The sequence below is a fragment of the Nerophis lumbriciformis genome, linkage group LG22 (genome assembly GCF_033978685.3).
Source record: "Nerophis lumbriciformis linkage group LG22, RoL_Nlum_v2.1, whole genome shotgun sequence".
In the NCBI taxonomy this organism is placed as follows: Eukaryota; Metazoa; Chordata; class Actinopteri; order Syngnathiformes; family Syngnathidae; genus Nerophis; species Nerophis lumbriciformis.
In genome coordinates, this window is record NC_084569.2 from 26,552,152 (window position 1) to 26,575,289 (window position 23,138).

The following is a 23,138-nucleotide window of genomic DNA, read 5'->3' on the forward strand; positions in this document are numbered from 1 at the left end:
CTCAGCAAACACATTTGGGACCTCAAAGACAATAATGTTGAATATTCAATAACATGGCAAATTCTTGCATCCAGCACACCTTACAATAGTGGTAATAAAAGATGCAACCTATGCTTGAAAGAGAAACTGTTTATTATATACCGTCCAGACCTGTCATCCCTCAACAAGCGCAGCGAAATTGTATCAGCATGCCGCCACAGACGGAAACACCTCCTAGGTAACACATGAGCCAATCACCACGCCCCTACGCCAGCCTGTACCCACCCACTCTGTACACTATATAAACCATGGTATGTGAATGCTCCCATTAAAATCTCCTGATGATTGAGGGAACCCCTCATGAAACAGGCCTGTAGAGATGAAGTAGTCTTGTGATTTTTTTTCCCACACATACATACATATATATATATATATATATATGTGTGTATATGTATATATATGTATGTATGTGTATATATATATATGTATGTGTATATATATGTATGTGTATATATATGTATATATATATATATATATGTATATATACATATATACACACATATATATATATATATATACATATATATATATATATATATATATATATACATACATATATATATATACATATATATATACACATATATATACACATATACACATATATACACATACATATACACACATATATATATACATATACACATTATATATATACATATACACATTATATATATACATATATATATATATATATATATATATATATATATATATATATATATATATATATATATATATATTTATTTATTCCTCACGCACTAATTGACTAAAAGAGTGCACTCGGACTAAAAGAGTGCGCACTTGCCGAGCGCGATGTCACGTTATAGATGGGAAAATGCATTTTTAGACAATAGGATTTGCCTGAGCGGTTAGGAGAATCCAAGAGTAACAAGCAGTAGAAAATAGATTATAAAGGACACATTTTTAAAAATAACTTGAGACAGGATGCAGTGCGTCTCCCATAATAATGTGACATCGGACTATGTTAAGGTAACGTGTGGAGTTCCCCAGGGTTCGGTTCTTGGCCCTGCACTCTTTATAAATTACATGCTGCCGCTAGGCGACATCATACGCAAATACGGTGTTAGCTTTCACTGTTATGCTGATGACACCCAACTCTACATGCCCCTAAAGCTGACCAACACACCGGATTGTAGTCAGCTGGAGGCGTGTCTGAATGTAGTTGAACAATGGATGTCCGCTAACTTTTTGCAACTCAATGCCAAGAAAACAGAAATGCTGATTATCGGTCCTACTAGACACCGACATTGATATGGCGTAGTTGGTAGAGCGGCCGTGCCAGAAACCTGAGGGTGGCAAGTTCGCTCCCCGCCTCTTGACATCCAAATCGCTGCTGTTGTGTCCTTGGGCAGGACACTTCACCCTTGTCCCCGGTGCCCGTCACACTGGTGAATGAATGATGAATGAATGATAGGTGGTTGTAGGTGCAAACTGGCAGCCTCGCTTCCGTCAGTCTACCCCATACTTGCCAACCTTGAGAGTGTTCATTTATTTACGCATATACACACACATAACACTCATCTACTCATTGTTGAGTTAAGGGTTGAATTGTCCATCCTTGTTCTATTCTCTGTCACTTTTTTTTAACCATGTTGAACACCCTCTCTGATGATGCATTGCTGTGTGGCACGCACAAAAGTGCTTTCATCAAATGCGCTAAAGTCTGGAATCTTCCATCTCTCCCTAGCATGGCCCAAAACCGGTCAATCTTTGCTTCCTGAATAAGATCTTCACTGCCAAGCACTTGGTAGTCCACTACTTCTTCCCGGAGGCTATCCAGGTCCAATCGCAGCTGCGGCTTGGAATTTACAACCGTATTTCTTCATCTTACTCGTCGTTGGCGTCGCTATGGCTGTATCTTCCTCATTCTTCTGCTTTGTCTCCTTGTTGTGTGCGCAGTTGTGCACTGCACTCTCTAAAAGCCCTAGATCAGTGGTTCTTAACCTGGGTTCGATCGAACCCTAGGGGTTCGGTGAGTCGGCCTCAGGGGTTTGGCAGAGCCTCCGCCGCGGAGGTCAAGACACGCCCGACTCATCCTTTAAATAAAAACTTCTCCCTGTCGGCGTATTATGGATACCCCCAAACAATGTTCCTTCTAATTTTCCATGTGAGCAAACGCAAAAACTCCTTGAGCATTCGGTGGAGCACATGTGAGCGACGTCAGACGTGCACAAGCACTGTGGTCACACCTGCAGCACACCTGTCCCAAACTTGACTAAATAACAATTTCAATGTTTTATTATTGTAATCAAATGACAGCAGTCATTTCCATGATATTATTTTCTAATATACCGTAAGTGTTTTGGCCCACTTATCATGAGCTGTGTACAAGTATTATATGTCTGGGTGGGGGTCCTACTTTGGAAATAATGTGTACCCCTTTCAGATATTGCATTTAGTTCCCACCAAAACATTCACATGTTGCACAATGATATGTAAACATGGGATCATGTGTACATTTCTGTAACTTTCCGTTTGTAAAATATATCTTTATTAGTATTTCTTTAATATTATAACATAATTTTGTGATTACGGTTCGGGTTTGGTGAATGCGCATATGAAACTGGTGGGGTTCGGTACCTCCAACAAGGTTAAGAACCACTGCCCTAGATGTTATTGTCACATATGCATGTACAGTAGATGGCAGGATTGTCCTGTTTAAGAGTATCACAACATTGCTGTTTACGGCAGACAAACTGCTTTACGGTAGAAGAAAACGTGACTGCTGTTGTTGTGTGTTGTTGCCCCGCTGGGAGGACGTTAATGAAACTGCCTAACAATAAACCCACATAAGAAACCGAGAACTCGCCCTCGATCATTCTACAGTTATAACGTGATTGGGCAGGCACGCTGTTTATATTGTGGGAAAGCGGACGTGAAAACAGGCTGTCGACACGTCACTCAGGTCCGCCTGAAATTTCGGGAGAAAATTTGTCCCGGGAGGTTTTCGGGAGAGGCGCTGAATTTCGGGAGTCTCCCGGAAAATCCGGGAGGGTTGGCAAGTATGCCTTATGTGGGCTCAGTATCGAAGATGTCGTTGTGGCTTGTGCAGCCCTTTGAGACACTTGTGATTTAGGGCTATATAAATAAACATTGATTGATTGATTGACTTTCCCCGGGCCGGATTTTGGACGCTGGCGGCTGTATTTGGCCTGTGGGCCGTAATTAGGGGACCACTAATCTAAACTTTAACAAACAGAATGTGTTGTTCTATTTTTGGCCAAAAAAACCAATCTGAAGTTGTCTTTATTTTTTAATTTTAATGCCATGATTTTAATAGGCCGGCCAACGTGTGCGCAGACTTCCCTCCATGCGGCCCCTGAGCTCAAATGAGTTGGACACCCCTGATGTACAGTATTACAGTATGTAACAGCTGCAGCCCAAAAAAAAGGGCAGCATAAAATAGAGAGTAGATCCAGCAGAAAATAGACATTATAAACAAAGAGAGGTGCTAACATTGAAGCGGTCGGACAAATAAAAAAACAAAACTTGAGATTTCGCGCGGGCCGGATTTTGGACGCTGGCGGGCCGCATTTAGCCCGCGGGCCGTAGCTTGGGGACCCCTGCATTAGGGGAATAACTGAACCAATACAGTGGGTCATGAAAAAGCACAAAATAAAACCAACTAGGTAGACTTAACAGGTGTGCCTGAAGAACAGCTGATAGGCAACACGTCACACGTCACAATGGTCAGGTCCAAACATGTCAGGTAAAGATTCCATCTAATATACCGAAAATATGGTCTGATTACAAGAACATTTGAAAAAGTATAGCTAATAAGGGTTCAAAATACTATGTTACCTTTTCACTTTTATTTGATGTCATTCCTTACAAAAAGTTGTGTCTATTCTTCTCTTTGCAAATGGAATTCACGCACCATATAATAAGCACAAATATGTATTAAAACATCACCATCTTGTGTTTTAAGATCCCATTTATTTGTCGTGCTCCAGTGGAAATTGTGAACGTCCTTGTGTGAAGTACAGTGTGCTATAATCTATTAGACCAATATACAGCAAAACAAAGTCAACACTGCAAACAAAACACCAACTTAATCATGACGTGAATCCAAAAAGTAAAAACTGTGCACACAAATTTCGGTCTGTATAGACTACAGCACACGTAGTCAGGGAAGGACGACAAGACACGGGATCTAATGAATATTACAGGCTTGCAGCAGCTCGTCTGTACAAAAATAGTAGTGAATAAAAGGCATCTCTTAAAACAAAACCTTTATATACACTTAAGTTCATGAGAACAGACAAACTCCATGTGAGCATTCAATAACACTTCCTCCCAGTTCTAATCAGCATTTAGTGTTTCTTCCCCTTGATCACATATTTGTGATCCGAGAGGAGGCTGTCAGTTGGTTTGGAAGTTCCTACATTCACATTTGTGTCCTCTAAAGTGGTGAGTGCATTTAGGTTCAACCCACACCGTTTCACATAGCGAGAGAAAAATAATTCGCAGTGAAATTCATTTAAAAAACTCAAATAATTGAACATGTTAAATAATATGACTGAACATATCCCATACATCCTTTCCAACCACACAGGAAGCATTTTGTGTCTCTTACGAGGCACTAAACACAGCTACTGTTAAGGGAAAGTGCTTCTTAAGAGAATAATATTATTCAAGTGAAGACTAGACTTATAGAGTCCAAAAAGGCAGTTTACATGATCTGAGGAAGCAACAACAACAACAAAAAATAATCCATGTATACAGTGTGTATCTGGAGGTATTGGGGCAACGTTCGTATATTTTAATGAGGCGTTTTGTTTCATTTTAAAGGTCCTCTAAGAACCAAATAATGTTAAAAAAAAACAACTAAACTTGTATTAAGAGTGGGTTAAAAATTAAAAGATGAAATAAAAACAGTGTACATTTCACCTTAAAAAAGGTGAGACAGCCTTTTTTCATACTCCAGTTGAAATTCGCCACAGTACCTTGTGTAGCCACTAGGGGGCATCAGCAGCTAGTGCACCCCCCAAAAAAAAGGTAGAAAAAGAGGAGTTCAAATGATGAGAAATCACCTCATTCTCTCTCTGGTTCCTTCCTCAAGCATGTGAAGGTTTTTATCTGGGGTGAGGTCGAGTCAGGCCTCTCCTGATGTTGGTCGCCAGCCTCTGCTGGGCCAGGAAGGACATAGATTGGTTGGAGGGGCTCAGCCTCTCGCCAGCCACGCGATGTTGCAAGGCCATTCCCTGAGTAAAGAAAACAACTAAATGTGACCGTGGAAAAAGTCTTTAGTTCAGGGAGGTCATAAGAAGGAGAGGATATGCTTCACATTTGTCCTTAGAAAACACAATGTAGGTCAAAATATGCTAAGCAGCTAAATATACTTCACTACAAACAAAATAGGACAACATATTTTTGTCCATTATTTTTCTCAGAGAAGGTGTTTAGGGCAATTCCACGGGGAACACCCGGAACACGTTGGGGAGACTTTGTCTACAGGCTGGCCAGGGAACACCTCGGGATGAGTTGGACAAAGTAGCCGGTGAGAGGGAAGTCTCTGCTTAGGCTGCTTCCCCCGCGACTCCACCAGCGGATATTTTTTTTATCTAAAATTTGAATTATACCAACACTAAAAAAAAAAGCCTATATATTATCTCAGGTTTTTTTGTGGACCAATTTAAAGGAGAATTGTACTAGTTTATCTCCTATCCATAAAACAACCTTTTATTCATAGCAATTAAAATCATACAATCTCCCTATTTATCTAATTGATGTACATTTGAAAGGAGAGTACCGTATTTTCCGCACTATAAGGCGTACCTAAAAACCTCCAATTTTGTCAAAAACTGACAGTGCGCCTTATAATCCGGTGCGCCTTATATATGGACCAATATCTAAGTCTAAGTCTAATATTGAGCCTCCAACAGGTAAAAGTTTCAATCAATCAATCAATCGCAACTACGGTAAGCAGCCGCCGACTTCATTTTCCCCCGTAGAAGAAGAAGCGCGCGGTGCATGCTGGGATATGACTGCGCGAGGCGTGCCGTTTCATTTCCATTTGTTTGTTTATGTAAAGACCCCAAAATGGCTCCTATTAAGAGACACGCTTACGACGCAGAGTTTAAACTTAAGACGATCAGTCACGCAGTAGAACACGGGAATAGAGAAGCGGCGACACTGACTCGATTAATGACGACTTCGACAAGACGTATTCGCCCCAACTGTTTAATTCGGACACTGAAGAAGAAGAATTCGAGGGATTCGTGGATGAGGAATAACTTCATAAAGTGAGCTTTACATGTTTATTTTGTGTGTTGTGTTACATTAACGTTTGAGCAACGTTGAGTTATTGATATATTGTTATTGCTCTGCACTATTTCAAGTGTTACTATATTGTGATTGCACTAACGTTTAATTTACCGTAACAGTATCACTGTTTTTTACGTGTTTATTGAATCAGGGAAAAGTTGCCCTCCACTTTGTGATATATATGTTGCACTACATGTTATACCTTGCTGTTGTTAAAAGATAAAACACCACGTCACTGACTTTACCTCAGGGAAAATAATAAAACAGCTGTTTATTCATTTTGGGAGTGAACACAGTTGTCAGAATGCTGGTTTGTAATCTATTAATAAAGTTTGACTGACTTATCTGACTGTTTTGTTGACATTCCCTTTAGCGCTGCTCCATCGAATGGATGCATAACGTAACCCCAGCCTCTACTGTAGCGTCTATTCTATGCGCCTTATAATGCGGTGCGCCTTATATATGAACAAAGTTTTAAAATATGCCATTCATTGAAGGTGCGCCTTATAGTGCGGAAAATACGGTAAAAGGTAACAATAGGTCATTATTAGGTGTGCTCAAAAAATCAATTTACATCCAAATCACGATTTTTATTCATTGCGATTCTAAATTGATTTATAATTTTCCAGAACAGTCGATAAAAGAAAAAAAACAAAACATTTTGGATTAAAAACAAACATTGATTTTAATATTGAGTTGTTCTTTTAATTTATTTCTATTTTTTTCAGTATTGTATCTCTAGCCTAAGTTTTGATTGGGTTGGAGTGAGGGTTGCTCCATTTTCTTTTATCAGGTTTGATTAACATCCTGTGATTTTTGTAAGTAATAATAATGAAAAAAACATTCATAAAATAAGTTTTTTAGGCCAACAGTGCACATATAAGTTGTACGTCAGCAGCCAAGAGAAGCTTTTTTAACCTGTTTTGAAAATGTTTTACTACAATTTATATACGAGAATTGTGTTGGATTCTGAATCGAATCGTAAGGTGCCCAGAGATTCTCAGCTCTATTAAAATAGTGAACTATATTATTACATTATTTCACACAACTATTGTGTTGTTTTTCAAACAATAAAAGTTAGTTGTTCTTGTTAAAAGGCATGTTTCATGTTAAAAAGTGCTGCTTTTAGAGCACAGATGAAGTTGATTTTGATGGTGATGATTTGAGATACGAGTGTTTTGAGTTAAGAGCCCAGTCGTGGAACCAATTGAGTTCACAAACTGCATATGCAGCGGGCCAACGACAACAACAAAAACTTTTAGACGGCACAGTTAGTGTTTGTGTGAAGAGCTGAGCTGACTTACCATGTTGTACCAAGCACTGATGATGAGCTTCTCTTCCTGGTCATGTCTGGATCTGCTCTTTTCATAATCATGCTGAAAATAACACACGTGAGCTGCAAGACTATTGTACATGTATCATTTACAATTAGGAATTGAAGCTAAATATTAAAAACGACCCTTAACTCTGAAGTTCAAATGAGGTCACGACATATTAGCATATTGTGCAAGTACTAGTACTCACACATTTTTTAATACTATTTGAAAAGAAACTGCTGTCAGAGACCTCACTTCATTCCAACCAACTCAATCTGCTCATGTTCCACTATTTCTTCGGCCTTCACCACACATACAGTATTCTACTAGTAAGGCCAAGCAAGATGAAAAAAACATTCCTACAAATCAGTATACTATAATGTATATACATGTACCATGGCTAATTAAGGTGGTGTTTGGATGGTCTAACTTGTGTGACTCCACCTGTAAAGTGATGCAACAAAGTTTGTGTTTTTTAGTAACTTTTACGCCCACTTTTGACTTTCTGTACATTCGAGGTTTTATTACGGCAACAGTTTGACTGTCAAATAATATTTTTGCTAATATGGGAAGAACTGCTTTAAAATGAAAACTTGTTGACTTTATATTTAAGGAGTATGATACTTGGGTGGAAAGTGTCACTTGTTGTCAAGTAATTATAATTGACTTGACACAATCAGGATTTTGGAGGCCGATCGCATATTAGGTTGCAGTATGTATATTTAAAACAACTTCTTCACAGCATATACAGTAAATTCCGGACTTAAGTAGCTACTTTTTCCCTACGCTTTGAACCCTACGGTTTATAAAACGGTGCGACTAATTTATGGAATTTTCATCGCTGACGGCCATAATGCAAATAGTTTTCATAAAACACAAACGTTAATGTTTGTGCTATGGCGCCATCTTTTGGACGAGTTTTCTCGCTGCAGTTGCTGCTGGGTGAATGGTTACAGTGTTTCCTGCTATTTAAAAGCTTTTAACCGGAAGTATAAGTGCCTTTTCATTTTCTAATCGCTCATAGCGCTTCTACTTGTACGGATTCTTCGTTCATAACTGCAAGCAACGTTTGTAAGTTTTACAATATAACTAAAACAATTGTTACTTACTACATTGCCCCATGTGTGATGTCGGTAGAGTGTTTTCATGCATATTTGTATGGGTTTCAGTTTTGTAAATTCACCAAAAAGTTATTGAGTCCGTTTAGCCCAGTCCCAAACAAATAGTGGGGCGGGCCCTCCTGGAGGGGCGCGTTCCATGGCCAGGGAGGCGTGTGTGTCCTTGGAGAACATGCTTTATTCCCGTGCCAGAATATCACAAATCGTATGTAGCACTTGGCTTCACTGTAACCACGATGGGAGAGCAGGAAAGACCGGTGTGTTTCCTTTAATGATAAGCGTATAATGTTATAACAATTTTATAGACAAATTATCTATAGTCACGGCGGAGAGTGGAGGGGCGCAAAATATTTTCTTTATTCTAGGGGGCGTAACAGCAAAGATTGAGAGCTAGCTTCTATAGCTAGTGGATCCATGACGGTACTTATTTAATTATCAACAAAAGTAAAAACCAAGGCTGACTGATTGTGGAAAAACAACCTAATTAGGATTGTTTTTGTAACCCCAAAATGCAGTAGCAATGTGATATTTTGTAATACCCCATAAAATAAAATATTTTCATATGATCAACTATATTAGAAAAAAGGGGACCAACTCAACATTTGAATATCACTATTACTGGAGGAAAAGGAATGGCTAAGCATGCGAGACACACACACACACACACACACACACACACACACACACACACACACACACACACACACACACACACACACACACACACACACACACACACACACACACACACACACACACACACACACACACACACACACACACACACACACACACACACACACACACACACACACACACACACACACACACACACACACACACACACACACACACACACACACACACACACACACACACACACACACACACACACACACACACACACACACACACACACACACACACACACACACACACACACACACACACACACACACACACACACACACACACACACACACACACACACACACACACACACACACACACACACACACACACACACACACACACACACACACACACACACACAGCTAAAGTAGGGGTGATCGATCCAGATGTAGATACTATCAATATCGTGTGTAGTATCAGTATGTAAACTATACAAGTAATTAGATTTATATTTTTCTTGTTATTAACACAAAATGTTTTTTTGCTATTTTTATTATTGTTTACAAAGTCAAGCAGTACGTATTTGGATACAGGAAGGCTTTGAGGGCAAAACTCAAATGATTAAAATGGGAGCCAATAAAAAAGAAATGTATGTAGCATTCAATACCACAAATTAATACATCATCAGATTTATATCAATGATTTCTAAACGTAACATCATAAGCTTTATAGACATGCATGATTGTGTTTAATTTAGTTACTTGCTATAAAACATTTTTAGGTCTATAATCGGGTTTGAGGCGAGAAAAATTGGATTGGATGCCAAAATGTTCATGGTGACATTCCTAGTGCTATTCCTAGTGGAACCAAGAATTACCAACCCCCTTTTGCTAACTTTTTGATTGATGAACTATTTGGCATGCCTCCGTGTACAAACACTTCATTTATTTATTTCCTGTCCCGCGGGCAGCCATTTTGTGCTCTTTCGTCAGCTGCTGAAGTTTGTTACCAATCAACCTATCCCCAGGTGCATGTTTTGGAGGTGGGAGGAAGCCGGAGTACCCAGAGGGAACCAACGCAGTCACGGGGCGAACATGCAAACTCCACACAGAAAGATCCCGAGCCCAGGATCGAATCCAGGACCTTCGTAATCACAAAGATTACTATCTATTTAGTACCGGTACAACATTTTAGGCTTAGGCCAGGCTGATTAGAAAAAGTAAGTACTAACCAAACATACTGCAAAAGAAGGGACTACTGACAAAAAATACATTTTCATGCAATTATGTTGCGATAAATAAATAAATAATAATGAATATGTGTGTGAATGTGAGTGCGAATGTTATCTGTCTATCTGTGTTGGTCCTGTGATGAGGTCCAGGGTGTACCCCGCCTTCCGCCCGAATGCAGCTGAGATGGGCTCCAGCACCCCCCGCGACCCCAAAAAAGGGACAAGCGGTAGAAAATGGATGAAAATACGGCTTCACAATTTAGTCATCATTTTTGCGCTTTAAGAAACTTCTCTATGACTCGCTCCAGACTTCTTCTGTTTGTTTGATATTGTCAAGTGGTGAAAACGTGTAATACAACTGAGTAACACTGCGGCCCATATGGACCACAGCTGAGAAACAAATATTTTGTTGGTGGCCCAACATTGGTTAAGAAACACTCCTGTAAAAGCACTTTACATTGTGTTCAAAGGGCTGGGCGATTATATGATCGTGATCGTTGATATCATTCTATCATGCGGATCAACTGATAGCATTTTTACGTCGATCAAACATGGCGGAAATGTCTGTTAGAAGACACCGCAATAGTAAACAGAAGAGAAGCAACATTGCGTGGTATTATCCTGCATGGACAATCTGCCTTTATTGACCGTGATCTTGTGTGTGTCTGTGATTTTCTGTGAATGTTTGTGCGCGCAACCTCCCGTTCCACCGTCGCAAAAATCAGGCTCGCCACGGCGTGATTAATGTTCAATCAGCGTTGTGCCTCTTCACCTTACACAGCTGGAAGTGCAGCCCAGGAAAACTAAATAAAAGAAATATGACTAACACTAGTCGCCCTTTAAGAATGGGAACCGGTGAGTGTGTTCCAACTATCGTGGGATCACACTCCTCAGTCTTCCCGGTAAGGTCTATTCTGGTGTACTGGAGAGGAGGCTACGCCGGGTAGTCAAACCTCGGATTCAGGAGGAACAGTGTGGTTTTCGTCCTGGTTGTGGAACTGTGGACCAGCTCTATATTCTCGGCTGGATCCTTGAGGGTGCATGGGAGTTTGCTCAACCAGTCAAATTTGTGGACTTGGAGAAGGCATTCGACCGTGTCCCCTGGGAAGTTGTCGGGAGTGCTAAGAGAGTATGATTGTGGCGGTCCGCTCCCTGTATGATCAGTGTCAGAGCTTGGTCCGTATTGCCGGCAGTAAGTCGGACCCGTTTCCAGTGAGGGTTGGACTCTGCCAAGACTGCCCTTTGTTACCGATTCTGTTCAGAACTTTTATGGACAGAATTTGTCAGCGCAGTCAGGGCGTTGAGGGGATCCAGTTTGGTGGCTACAGGATTAGGTCTCTGCTTTTTGCATATGATGTAATCCTGATGGCTTCTTCTGACCAGCATCTTCAGCTCTCACTGGATCGGTTCGCAGAGTGTGAAGTGACTGGAATGAGAATCAGCACCTCCAAGTCTGAGTCCATGGTTCTCGCCCGGAAAAAGGTGGAGTGCCATCTCCGGGTTGGGGTAGAGATCTTGCCCCAAGTGGAGGAGTTCAAGTACCTCGGAGTCTTGTTCACGAGTGAGGGAAGAATGGATCGAGAGATCGTCAGGCGGCGTCTTTAGTAATGCGGACGCTGTATCGATCCGTTGGGGTGAAGAAGGAGCTCAGTCAGAAGGCAAAGCTCTCCATTTACCGGTCGGGTTGATCTATGTTCCTATCCTCACCTATGGTCATGAGCTTTGGGTTATGACCGAAAGGACAAGATCATGGCTACAGGCGGCCGAAATTAGTTTCCTCCGCCGGGTGGCAGGGCTCTCCTTTGGAGATAGGGAGAGAAGATCTGTCATCCGGGAGGAACTAAAAGTAAAGCAGCTGCTCCTCCACATTAAGAGGAGCCAGATGAGGTGGTTCGGGCATCTGGTCAGGATGCCACCCGAACGCCTCCCTAGGGAGGTGTTTAGGGCACGTCCGACCGGTAGGAGGCCACAGGGAAGACCCAGGACACGTTGGGAAGACTATGTCTCTCGGCTGGCCTGAGAACGCCTCGGGATCCCCCGGGAGAAGTTGGACGAAGTGGCTGGGGAGAGGGAAGTCTGGGCTTCCCTACTTAGGTCGCTGCCCCCGCGACCTGACCTCGGATAAGCGGAAGAAGATGGTTGGATGGATGGACTAACACCTGCATAGAAGTTGAAACGCAGCATTTAGAAGGAGCTGCGACTTAACTAACACATTTCAGTCTCACCGGTTGACTTTACATTGTGGTGTGCAGTAATCCTGCCCTGAATGCGGACTCGCAGGCACTCATGTCTTTGTGATTGTATTGTGTATATATATATATATATATATGAACAAAATGACAGTTGTCAGCTGTTCGTATACATCACCTCCATCAAACATGGCGGAAATGTTTGTTTCAAGATACTGCAGTAGTACACAGTAGGGATGCAACGGTACTCTATATAATCCGGCACGATACAATCCGCCTTTAATTTTAAAAAAATTGTGATATTAATCGAGATCGGATGGTATGCAAAAAATAATCTTGATCATTTTTTTGCCATATCGCCCTTCCATAGTTAAAAATGTACAAACCTTCATTCAAATATAGACTTTTGTTGAAGCTTTATTCATACAAATTTGCCTCACTATACACATTTTTCTATTTACAAACCCTGTTCAAGAACCATTGAAGTTCGTAAATCGAGGTTCCACTGTACTTCTGTCCAAATTGTGAAGCAGGAGCATAGATGTACTGTATGTTGGGATAGAATAATACCACGTGTACATGAACAACGTTTTTTAATCTGATCATTATTCAGATTAGAATGTTCCTGTGTACATGGACCCTGAAAATATTATCTGATTATGATGTGCATTTTCATGCCTCACACCTTAAATACTTTACTTTGACATGCGCAGAACCCTACATAAACAGAAAGGTGTGTTATTTGTGTTATTGCGCCATCTTTTGGACGAATTTGCTCACTGCAGGTGCTGACTAAGCAGTGACTTCCACTGTAAACAAACATGGCTTTGTGCATTTCTGCTTGTCCGACATGATCATGGTATTTATAATTGTTTTCTTCTGTTCGCTACTTTCGTTTGACCTCTATTTTGAAATGTTCTGTGCTTTTTATGTTGCGATTATGTACAGATTGCGGTGCTTCTCCATGTTACGACGTTCTTTGTATTTGTTTGAGGCTAGCAGTTAGCACTTGGAGTAGCTGTAATGTTGTGAATAAAACAGCTCGTTGAGACGACAACGGCATCCCTTCTTTTATAGTTACATGGACACATGACACTCCAGACCATACTTTTGTTTTTGCTAGTCTGGTTTTAAAGTAACAAACTCAACAGCATATAACATTACGTCTGTACATGTTGAATGGGGGGAGACAGCAGCAAGACAATCGCTTCATTCTGAGACTATTTTAGTCCCACCTCCACCACCAAAGTATATCTGACTTCAAAGGCATGCGCAGTAGGATCATTCCAACCCAAATTTTGGAAGATTAAGGGCTAATATAAATAAACATTTATTAAATGATAAATAAATAAATGGGTTGTACTTGTATAGCGCTTTTCTACCTTCAAGGTACTCAAAGCGCTTTGACACTACTTCCACATTTACCCATTCACACACACATTCACACACTGATGGAGGGAGCTGCCATGCAAGGCGCTAACCAGCACCCATCAGGAGCAAGGGTGAAGTGTCTTGCTCAGGACACAACGGACATGACGAGGTTGGTACTAGGTGGGGATTGAACCAGGGACCCTCGGGTCGCGCACGGCCATTCTTCCACTGCGCCACGCCGTCCCTTAATTAATTGAAGATGTGTTTTCATGCGCTACAATCCGAATGATCGGGATTAAATTTTGAACCGAACCTGTGTGATCGGGTCAAAAAATTCAGAAAAACGCGTATACATGAAGCATTTTTATTCTGGTTAATCTGATTAAATCTGTGCATGTGCACATAGGTAGTGTTGTTCCTGTTGGTGTTTTATACCCCACTGTTTGTTTTGTTAAAAAAATAAGCTTCATACCTCCAGGTGCTGGATTTTTCTCTCTTTCTCTGTCAGCTGGTTCTTCAGGGCCAGAATATCAGGACTCACAGTGACTGGCTGTTGTTGAGGACCAAGTGTCTTGATCACCTACACACACACATGTTGTTAGGGTAAAGTAATGCCAGTACCTATAAAAACAGACGGACCGTATTTGCCTTCTCCACATAACGCTTGCATCGCTCCTCCATCTGCTTCATGTCCTCATCCTTCTTCCGCAAGATCTCCTGGAGCTCATCTATCTTCTTTGCCACTGAGAGCCACACACAGGTCAAAAGGGGCTCAGCCAAGTACAAACAAAACATGTTTTCTGTACTGAAGCAGTAAAACATTTTCTAGGACTCAACTGTTGCTGTCCACTCTGGGCTCCAGCTCATCAATGACTTCTCTCTTCTTCTGGAGGTCAGTGTGGGCTTCATGGAGCTTCTCCCTAAAATTCCATACATTTATCTGGAAATGTGAGTGGATGATAATATCTGCAGTAAGTCACAGAGTACTCACAAATGCTCCTCAAGCTTCTTCTTCAGTAAAGAGGACTGTATGAACAACAAAACGGAAAAAACACGGTCACCTCATTTTAAGGGAAGGCACGCACACGCATGCACGCACAAAGTAAAAGTTGTGTGTTTGAAGCTGTCAAAGACAATCAATCACAGGCCAGTTGGACAGAGGGTGGGCCGTACTTACGATGGCCTGATTTTGGCAGAGTTGTTCGGCGGGGCAGGCGGGGAGAGACAGACAGAAGAGGGGAAGGCGTTAACAGTGAATCACCACAGCAAGTACGGCTTCCATTTCTACACGCTACATGTTTCAACGTACAGCAAGCACTTAAACTCATAAAGCAATCAGTTCTCTTGTGTTTGTAGAGCATGCTTGCTGAAATGTTATCAATCATGTGTATTTTAAATCAACACAATTCAGTTAGGGTGTTAAATATTGAAAAACAAGTCAGTACTGGAAAATGTTTTTTCAACTATGTTACTTTTGTGCACTCTTATTCTGCTGCCTTTGTGCACTCTTATTCTGCTGCCTGTGTTATGTTCTGACAAAAGCATCACATAGTGCTGCTATTATTAGCATACTTTATAGGTTGAACTCATGTCAAATGTGAATAATCAACACAGAATTTGGTACACACTTCTAAAGAACTGACAAGCATGTGTCAAGTTTGAGCAAAATAGGCTGAAAAAAAGGCTGCCATCAAGCACAAGGTCTTTGCAGGGACACTTAGCAACTCTTTGCCTATCATTTGTCTTATTGTTTTTTTATGGCATCTGTATTACATTTATATAGGGTATCATACAAAACCTTTAGAGGAGTGCTAGAATGTAATTTAGTCATGTGGGGGGAAATAAGAACACCATAGGATGTCAGATTTGAAGATTCAAAAAGCAATGAATACAATGAATGAAGTTTTTAAATTTTTTTTAAATAAAAATATATATGTTTCCATTTTCCTTTTATTCTGTTATGATTTAAATTGTGAATGTATCATCACAAGGTAGGGGCGCTGACAAAAAAAAAATCAATTCACATCCAATTTTAATTGATTCAACATTTTCAAAAATCTTTAAAAAAATTAAAAATTAAAATAACCACATTCTTTTTAAAGAACACATTTTCAAGTGAAGTGATTTATATTTATATAACACTTTTTTCTAGAGACTCAAAGCACTTTACATAGTGAAACCCATTATCTACATTTAAACCAGTGTGGGAGCAGGTGGGTAAAGTGTCTTGCCCAAGGACACAACAGCAGTGACTAGGATGGCGAAAGCTGGAATCACCCTCAAGTTGCTGGCATGGCAGCTCTACCAACTGAGCCCACCACCCCAGAAAAAAAATACTTTTTTTTTAAGCCATCTTCGTCAGCAGCCAAGAGGAGCTTTATTTATCTTCATTAATTGTATTTGTTTAATATTTATTTACGTTACATTTTCGCTTACAGAAATGAGAGCCCACGTTATTTTTTGGTTTATTTATTTAGGATCAAGTATTTACCTTCCAATGATAAAACATTCCATAGTAATGAGAAATAAATGTGTATTATCTTTTAAATGGTTACTTGCATTATTATTATTATTATTATATATGATGATTACATTACATTACACTGTATAGTTTTTAGCCAAGAAAAGTTTGTCTAAACTGCAACTGGTTTTGAAAATGTTTTATAAATTTTATACGAAAATAAATTTTTTGAGAATCGGTTCAAATTGAGAATCCGAAATTGAATCGTCAGTTATTATAAGACACACATCCCCATCACACAGTCTAACATATGTAAGCAAATACTACTCCAATAAAATCAGCACTTGATCTGTTTGGTGCAAGAAGAGGGACAGGAGAGAACGGAGGAGAAACAAGCTGACCGCAACTCACATCCTCAGCTTTGCTGTCTTGGTCCTGAAGTGCTTTCTGGAGCTCCTCCACCTGAGAACGCAGCTCCGAGATCTGCTGCTGTTGTAGCCTGAAGAGACAGAACAATTGTTGTAGAGGGAGGAGAGGAGGACTGAAAGTTAAAAGTGTGGGAGGAATACAAGTAGGGGGAAGTGTTGATCCTTGTGCATCTGTGTGTTGCCAGGCCATGCGGCGCTGCGCTTTACTGAGCATGCTCACTCCACTCCTCTCCTCCTGTTAGTGAGGATGCTTCCCACACCCTGGGCCTGGTGTTGCCTGGCCGCACACACACACACACACACACACACACACACACACACACACACACACACACACACACACTCAGTCCACCCACATGTCCACATGCCCGCAGGCATGTAAACACACTCAGATGCACGCTCAGAAACAAGAGACAATCTGGCTTTCTGCTGTCTGTCCTCCGGTCCAGCCCACACAGTCCAGAGGGTGAGTTGACATTTAGGCAAATAGCACTCCTACCCTCCGTATAACACCCATCTTAATGTCAAGGAACACACAATATGGCAGCATGGAGGGAGGAGGATTTGTTTTTCCCACTATGTAGGTTGATGGCAGGCTGTCACCTACCTGTTTTGGGTTTCTAGAGCATTCTTGCTGCGCTGAGCCCCCTCGAGCTCAGCCTGCACCTCCACTACTTTCTGCCTGTAAGTTTCCTCCTGGACACACAGCATCTTGTTTTCACTCTGAAGGCGCACCATTGTCTCCCTGGATTGGACATCAGAAAGGCAGCAGAAGATGAAGAAAGCTCTACAGAATGGTCCAGATCAGTGTTTCTTAACCATAAGGCAGGGCGAAGCCCAATGTTGGGCCGCGAGCCGCCAAAATATATCTGTTTCTTATGGAAGTAGAATTGTCTCACATCAACTTATATATATATATATATATACCGTATATATATATATATATATATATATATATATATATATATATATATATATATATATATATATATATATATATACCGTATATATATATATATATATACACATATGCATATTTTAATAAAAATAAAAATACAAATGTGATATACAAATAAATCATTTCTATAAATAAACGCGTATTTGTAAATATATTTTTGAGATTTGAAAATATATTACAATTCAGAAGAAATTAATGGGTTTTAAAAAATGATTACCCAATACTGTTAACATGGTGTATAGGGATGAAATGATCAATAGTATAATGATAAACCGTGGTAAAATTCCCAACGTTTAGTAATACCGTTTAAAATTTTAATTACCGAAAAACCGTCATTTATTAACACATTTTAGGCAACGCTGCTTACTTCCTGAAAAAGGAGTCACAGCAGTGCCGGCGCATGCGCACTAACGTCGTTAGCTTGAAACATGGTGGAAAGCAACTACAGATTCGCTCCGTACTCGGACTATCGCTTCGTTTAACTTCCTTTCCCCTCGCTTTATTTCCATGGACTCTGGGCGTGCGTTCAAGAGCGCACTGCTGCTGTTACATGACGACTGGTGTGGACAATATTGGAGACAGACACATTTGTCCCGCGCTAAAAGTATAGCATGGAGGAGATGTTGGTTTAATTTTTTCAACACAGCGTCCATCAACTGCTCGGACAGAGTTAGCATGCAGCAGGTGATGTGTCGTGAACGTTGTCACAACATGTTTATAGTCTGTAGTTTGTTGGCTGGGATGTTCACTCCTTCTTTATTTACCTGTAAACTGTATCAGTGTTCAAATAACATCAATACTAGCGCAAATGTTTTGTTAGCTCTTTGAATTGAACGCAAGCTGTGAAGATTGTGTATTCGATGTGAGAGGTATCACTCCTGTTTGTTTTTCTTGGCCAAGTGCTGAAACACATGGTGTTGTTGGAGAAGAAAGCTTGTTTATTAGACTTTATCTTCATTAGCCAAACTGCTTTGTGTTTTATGTTAATATCAAAAAGTATACAACATGTTTTTTTACAAGTTGTGGCTTTGTTCATTTCACAAAGTTACTTTAAGAAACAATGTGACATAGCTCTTTGTTAATTTTTTATTGTGTATAGTTAATCCCTATATGACATATTTCTGCTCAAACTCTTAATGGATCGGTCCCAATATAGCATGTACATGTAAATGTACATAACTTAAAAAAATACTTTAGAAATATAAACATCGAGATAAAGGCATCGTGTAATGTGAAAGGGGTGACATTTTGATACTATTAATGAACATAGACAAATATTTGCCTTTAAATATATGGATTACGTTTATAGCCTTTTTAGACATAACGTTCACACTCCAACCCAACACTGTTTTACCTAACATAATGAATAATCCTGATTAATAATTATGATTTCACTATTGATAAAAAAATCATCTCAATTATTAATTTGGCCATAATCGTGCAGCCCTAAGTGTAAGACTAGATCTCATATACGATAAGCACACTATTTGTATTTATATGGACAAAAAGTGCAGTTATGTCCTATTGCCATCAGGTGCCATCTTTCAACATTCTTATATTTGCTTATCTCTTATGTCCATAAGGTGCCATCTTGCACAATTTCCACATGTATTTTTTACTTGATTATGTTATTTTGTTTCTGCCATATTACTTTGTTTATAATGCTTGTGTTGTTTTTATATGCACATTAATTTTTTTACTCGGAGCTACAAGTACAATAATGTTTCTTCTTCAAAGGAATTCATTTTGAATGCGTTGTTTGTGTTTTTTTCAATAAAACTTAGTTAAAAGATTTCAGTATAGGTACTTAATGAACAGTTTGAGCACATTAAAAAATATTGCGATAATACTGATAAGCGTGATAATTTGGTCACAAAAACCGTGATAAGAAATGTTCATACCGTGACATCCCTAATGGTGTATCAATATCCCAGTGCTTCTCAAACAATGGGATCTCAGGGGGTCTGTGAGGGGCAAGGGACTATTATTGCCTTTTTTTATTCTTGAACTATACACACGCCTCCAACTAGGTGGCAGCACTACTTGAATTCATCAAAAGGCTCAACCTGGAAATATGACCAAGTATACATACATAACCCTTCAGTTTATTGGTAATGAGGATTTAAATAAATATTGTCATTAGGATTTTAATTTAGGGAATGTGTGAACATTTTTTGTCTCCCAGTGGGGGGTGATAGAAAATAATTGCTGATCACTAATCTCTGGAGTACACAGACTTTGATCCTGTTCTTGAGTTATTAAAGGTGTTACATTCAAGTCTTTGTATTTGCGCAGAAATTCCCATGACGCAGCTGCCACGAAGATGAAGGAGCATTCTTTGTTCCAAAGAGCTTCTGTGTGAAGCTAACATTACACTGCCTTATGTTGTAAAAAGTGTGTTCTGTGGTAGGCGGGGCTTTATTTTTTCACATGAGTGTAAATGACATGTGTGGCTCCTTGTGCTAAAAATGAGATACAGATATCTTTTAGAGCAGAGGTGCCCAAACGTTTTGCCTCGGAAATGTGCCAATGGGCTGTGGGCCAAAGACATCGATTGTCTCAATACAATTTTTTTTCAACCGATATTGGAGCCTTGAGTACCGAGTACCTTGAGTACCAATACAGTATCAGCAGTAATGATTTGGTAGTGTGGAATGGTATAAAATGTGTTATCAAGGGAAATTTGTTAAACAGAGAACAAAGGTCTCAAGAACTCTAACCTATTTATTATTAACCGTCTCGAATGGACTTATGCTGTGGTCAAAATAATTAATTAAACTAAGCTCAGGACACAGTAAGTTGAATGATGCGAACACATTTGTTACTGGATACTTTCAAATACGCTTCTGCCTTGGAGACTTTGTATGTAAGTAATATGCAACTATAATTATTTGATACTTGTTTGTATCGACAACTGTGCTGTCTTAGACTGCAATATTGGTCAACTAAGGACACTTTTTACGTTTGGTTGCTAAGCTGTTGTGTAGCTGCTTGCTTGCCGTAACCATGTTTACCCTTTGTAAATGACTTACCGTATTTTCCAGACCAAAGGGCGGCGGTGTGCCTTCTAATAATATTTGTGATCTTTTTTCATACAAAAGGCGCACCGGGCGCATTAAAGGAGTTATATATATTTATTTTTTTCTAACTTGACAACACTTCCTTGTGGTCTACATAACATGTAATGGTGGTTCTTTGGTCAAAATGTTGCATAGATTATGTTTTACAGATCATCTTCAAGCCGCTTTCTGACAGTCGCTTCCGGATGCACCGTTTTATGGGCGGTCTTAAAAACGTGGCTCACCTTCAACAGCGTCTTCTCCCCGCCATCTTTGTTGTAGCGGTGTAGCGTGCAAGGACGGGAGTGGAAGAAGTGTCAAAAGATGGAGCTAACGGTTTTAATGACATTCAGACTTTACTTAAATCAATAACGGAGCAGCATCTGGTCATCCGGAAACAACAACACAAAAAATGTATCCCGTGAAAAACTGTCCGACCGGGACTCTAATAACTAAAGTTCCTTGGGTGAATAATGTGAACTCACTACACAGGTATGTTTTAGCGCTTTCATGGCAAGTTTACGGACAGATATAAGTAAGAACTTTACACTACTTTATATTAGAAATGGCAACAGCGGAGGATGAATGTCCCATAACAAAAAGATAGAGGAAAAAGAAGAAGCTTATCGACTCGGGAAAATTTTTCAGGACTTCTACAGATCCCAAATACAGATCAGCAGGTACCAGAAGGTAAGAAAAGTTGCTTTTGCATAATATTGCGAAACAAAATGTCAGATATGTCTTACCTTATACACACACCATAATAATACTCGTATGTTTAATGTGCCGACAATTATTCAAGCGGTGCGGCTTCATAGCCTACCAAAGTCGTAGTAAAACATTGATATATTTTTGAGTGCCGTGTGTAATGTTCTATATGTTCAATGAAACATTTCAAATGTTGGTGTTGTTTACTTGACATATTGCAATCATAGGGCTACACATCTACACTTATCTATTATGTTTGACTGCCATCTACTGGTCACACTTATCATTACACCATGTACCAAATCTAATAGCTTAGAGATGAGTAAGCTTAACCAAACTTATTCCGTACATTATGCGCACCGGGTTATAAGGCGCACTGTCGAGTTTTGAGGAAAAAAAGGATTTTAAGTCCGCCTTATAGTCTGTAAATATGGTAACTTAAATATGATAAACGACCAACCGTGTGTACTGATTGGAGGACATTTAGATGTTCACTGTCTATCCAGCTTTGCACAAGTAAACGTGCTGAAGGACTGCTTGTATCGGAGCTTATATCGGACATTCTATATGCAAGCCGATCGCATCCGATACTTGGATATTTGCCGATATCGCATCGGTATCCTATATCAATATTGGATCGGGACACCCCTAATTTTGAGCGTGAAACAAATAACCTAAATGTAAATAATAAAGTTCACTCCCTTCAGCGGGCTAAACAAAACAACTCGATGGGCCAAATTTGGCCCACAAGCCCCACTTTGGTCACACCTGCTTTAAGAGTTTCTTAATCATTAGAGCCGTACTTCTTATATAGTGGGATGGGCATGATAAGGTGTCAGGGGAAACATGAGAAAACACTACACAAGGTGGCATGTGGTTTGTACCGATAAAGAAATAAGTATCATGTTCTCAATATTTCAATTTATGTCCCCAAAAGGGGGGAGGGCCTGACAAAAATAATTGAAAAGCACTGGATTAGCCCAACATTTGCATTCAAAAGCCTAAACTGAAGAGTTAGGAGTAGTAAATACTGTCCCAATCATAAAAAAATATAGAGAGCACTGATATTGCCACCAGTGCGTGTTTGTGGTAGGATAAGGGACAATCTCATCAGTTACGCTAAAATAATAATAGGAGCAAGTAGGATTTATTGGAGGACTGCTATACAATAAACCCTGGAGCCCAAAGCTTATATACACAATTATTAATACGTACTTGAGCTCAGCAGGCATGATCTCTGCAGCAAGGTTCCCTGCCTCAGCCTCATTGCCACACAAGCCTCCTGTGGAGAGATTAAGGTTGAGCGGGAATATCTGTAAATGTACAACAACAACAA

At 39.9% G+C, this 23,138-nt stretch overlaps 1 protein-coding gene across 1 annotated transcript in view; it reads right to left on the reverse strand.

Moving 5' to 3' along the window:
* Window positions 1-3,742: 3,742 nt before the first annotated feature.
* Window positions 3,743-23,138, reverse strand: part of hook2 (hook microtubule-tethering protein 2) — a 48,937-nt gene continuing 29,541 nt past the window's right edge. Inside the window, exons 14-22 of the mRNA XM_061973536.2 lie at window positions 23,018-23,084; window positions 17,685-17,822; window positions 17,061-17,148; window positions 15,180-15,214; window positions 15,026-15,108; window positions 14,828-14,931; window positions 14,661-14,768; window positions 7,635-7,706; window positions 3,743-5,267 (exon numbers count right to left, since the gene is read on the reverse strand). Coding sequence (XP_061829520.1) covers window positions 5,139-5,267; window positions 7,635-7,706; window positions 14,661-14,768; window positions 14,828-14,931; window positions 15,026-15,108; window positions 15,180-15,214; window positions 17,061-17,148; window positions 17,685-17,822; window positions 23,018-23,084 — 824 coding nt within the window. The 3' untranslated portion in view covers window positions 3,743-5,138. The remainder of the gene's footprint in view (window positions 5,268-7,634; window positions 7,707-14,660; window positions 14,769-14,827; window positions 14,932-15,025; window positions 15,109-15,179; window positions 15,215-17,060; window positions 17,149-17,684; window positions 17,823-23,017; window positions 23,085-23,138) is intronic.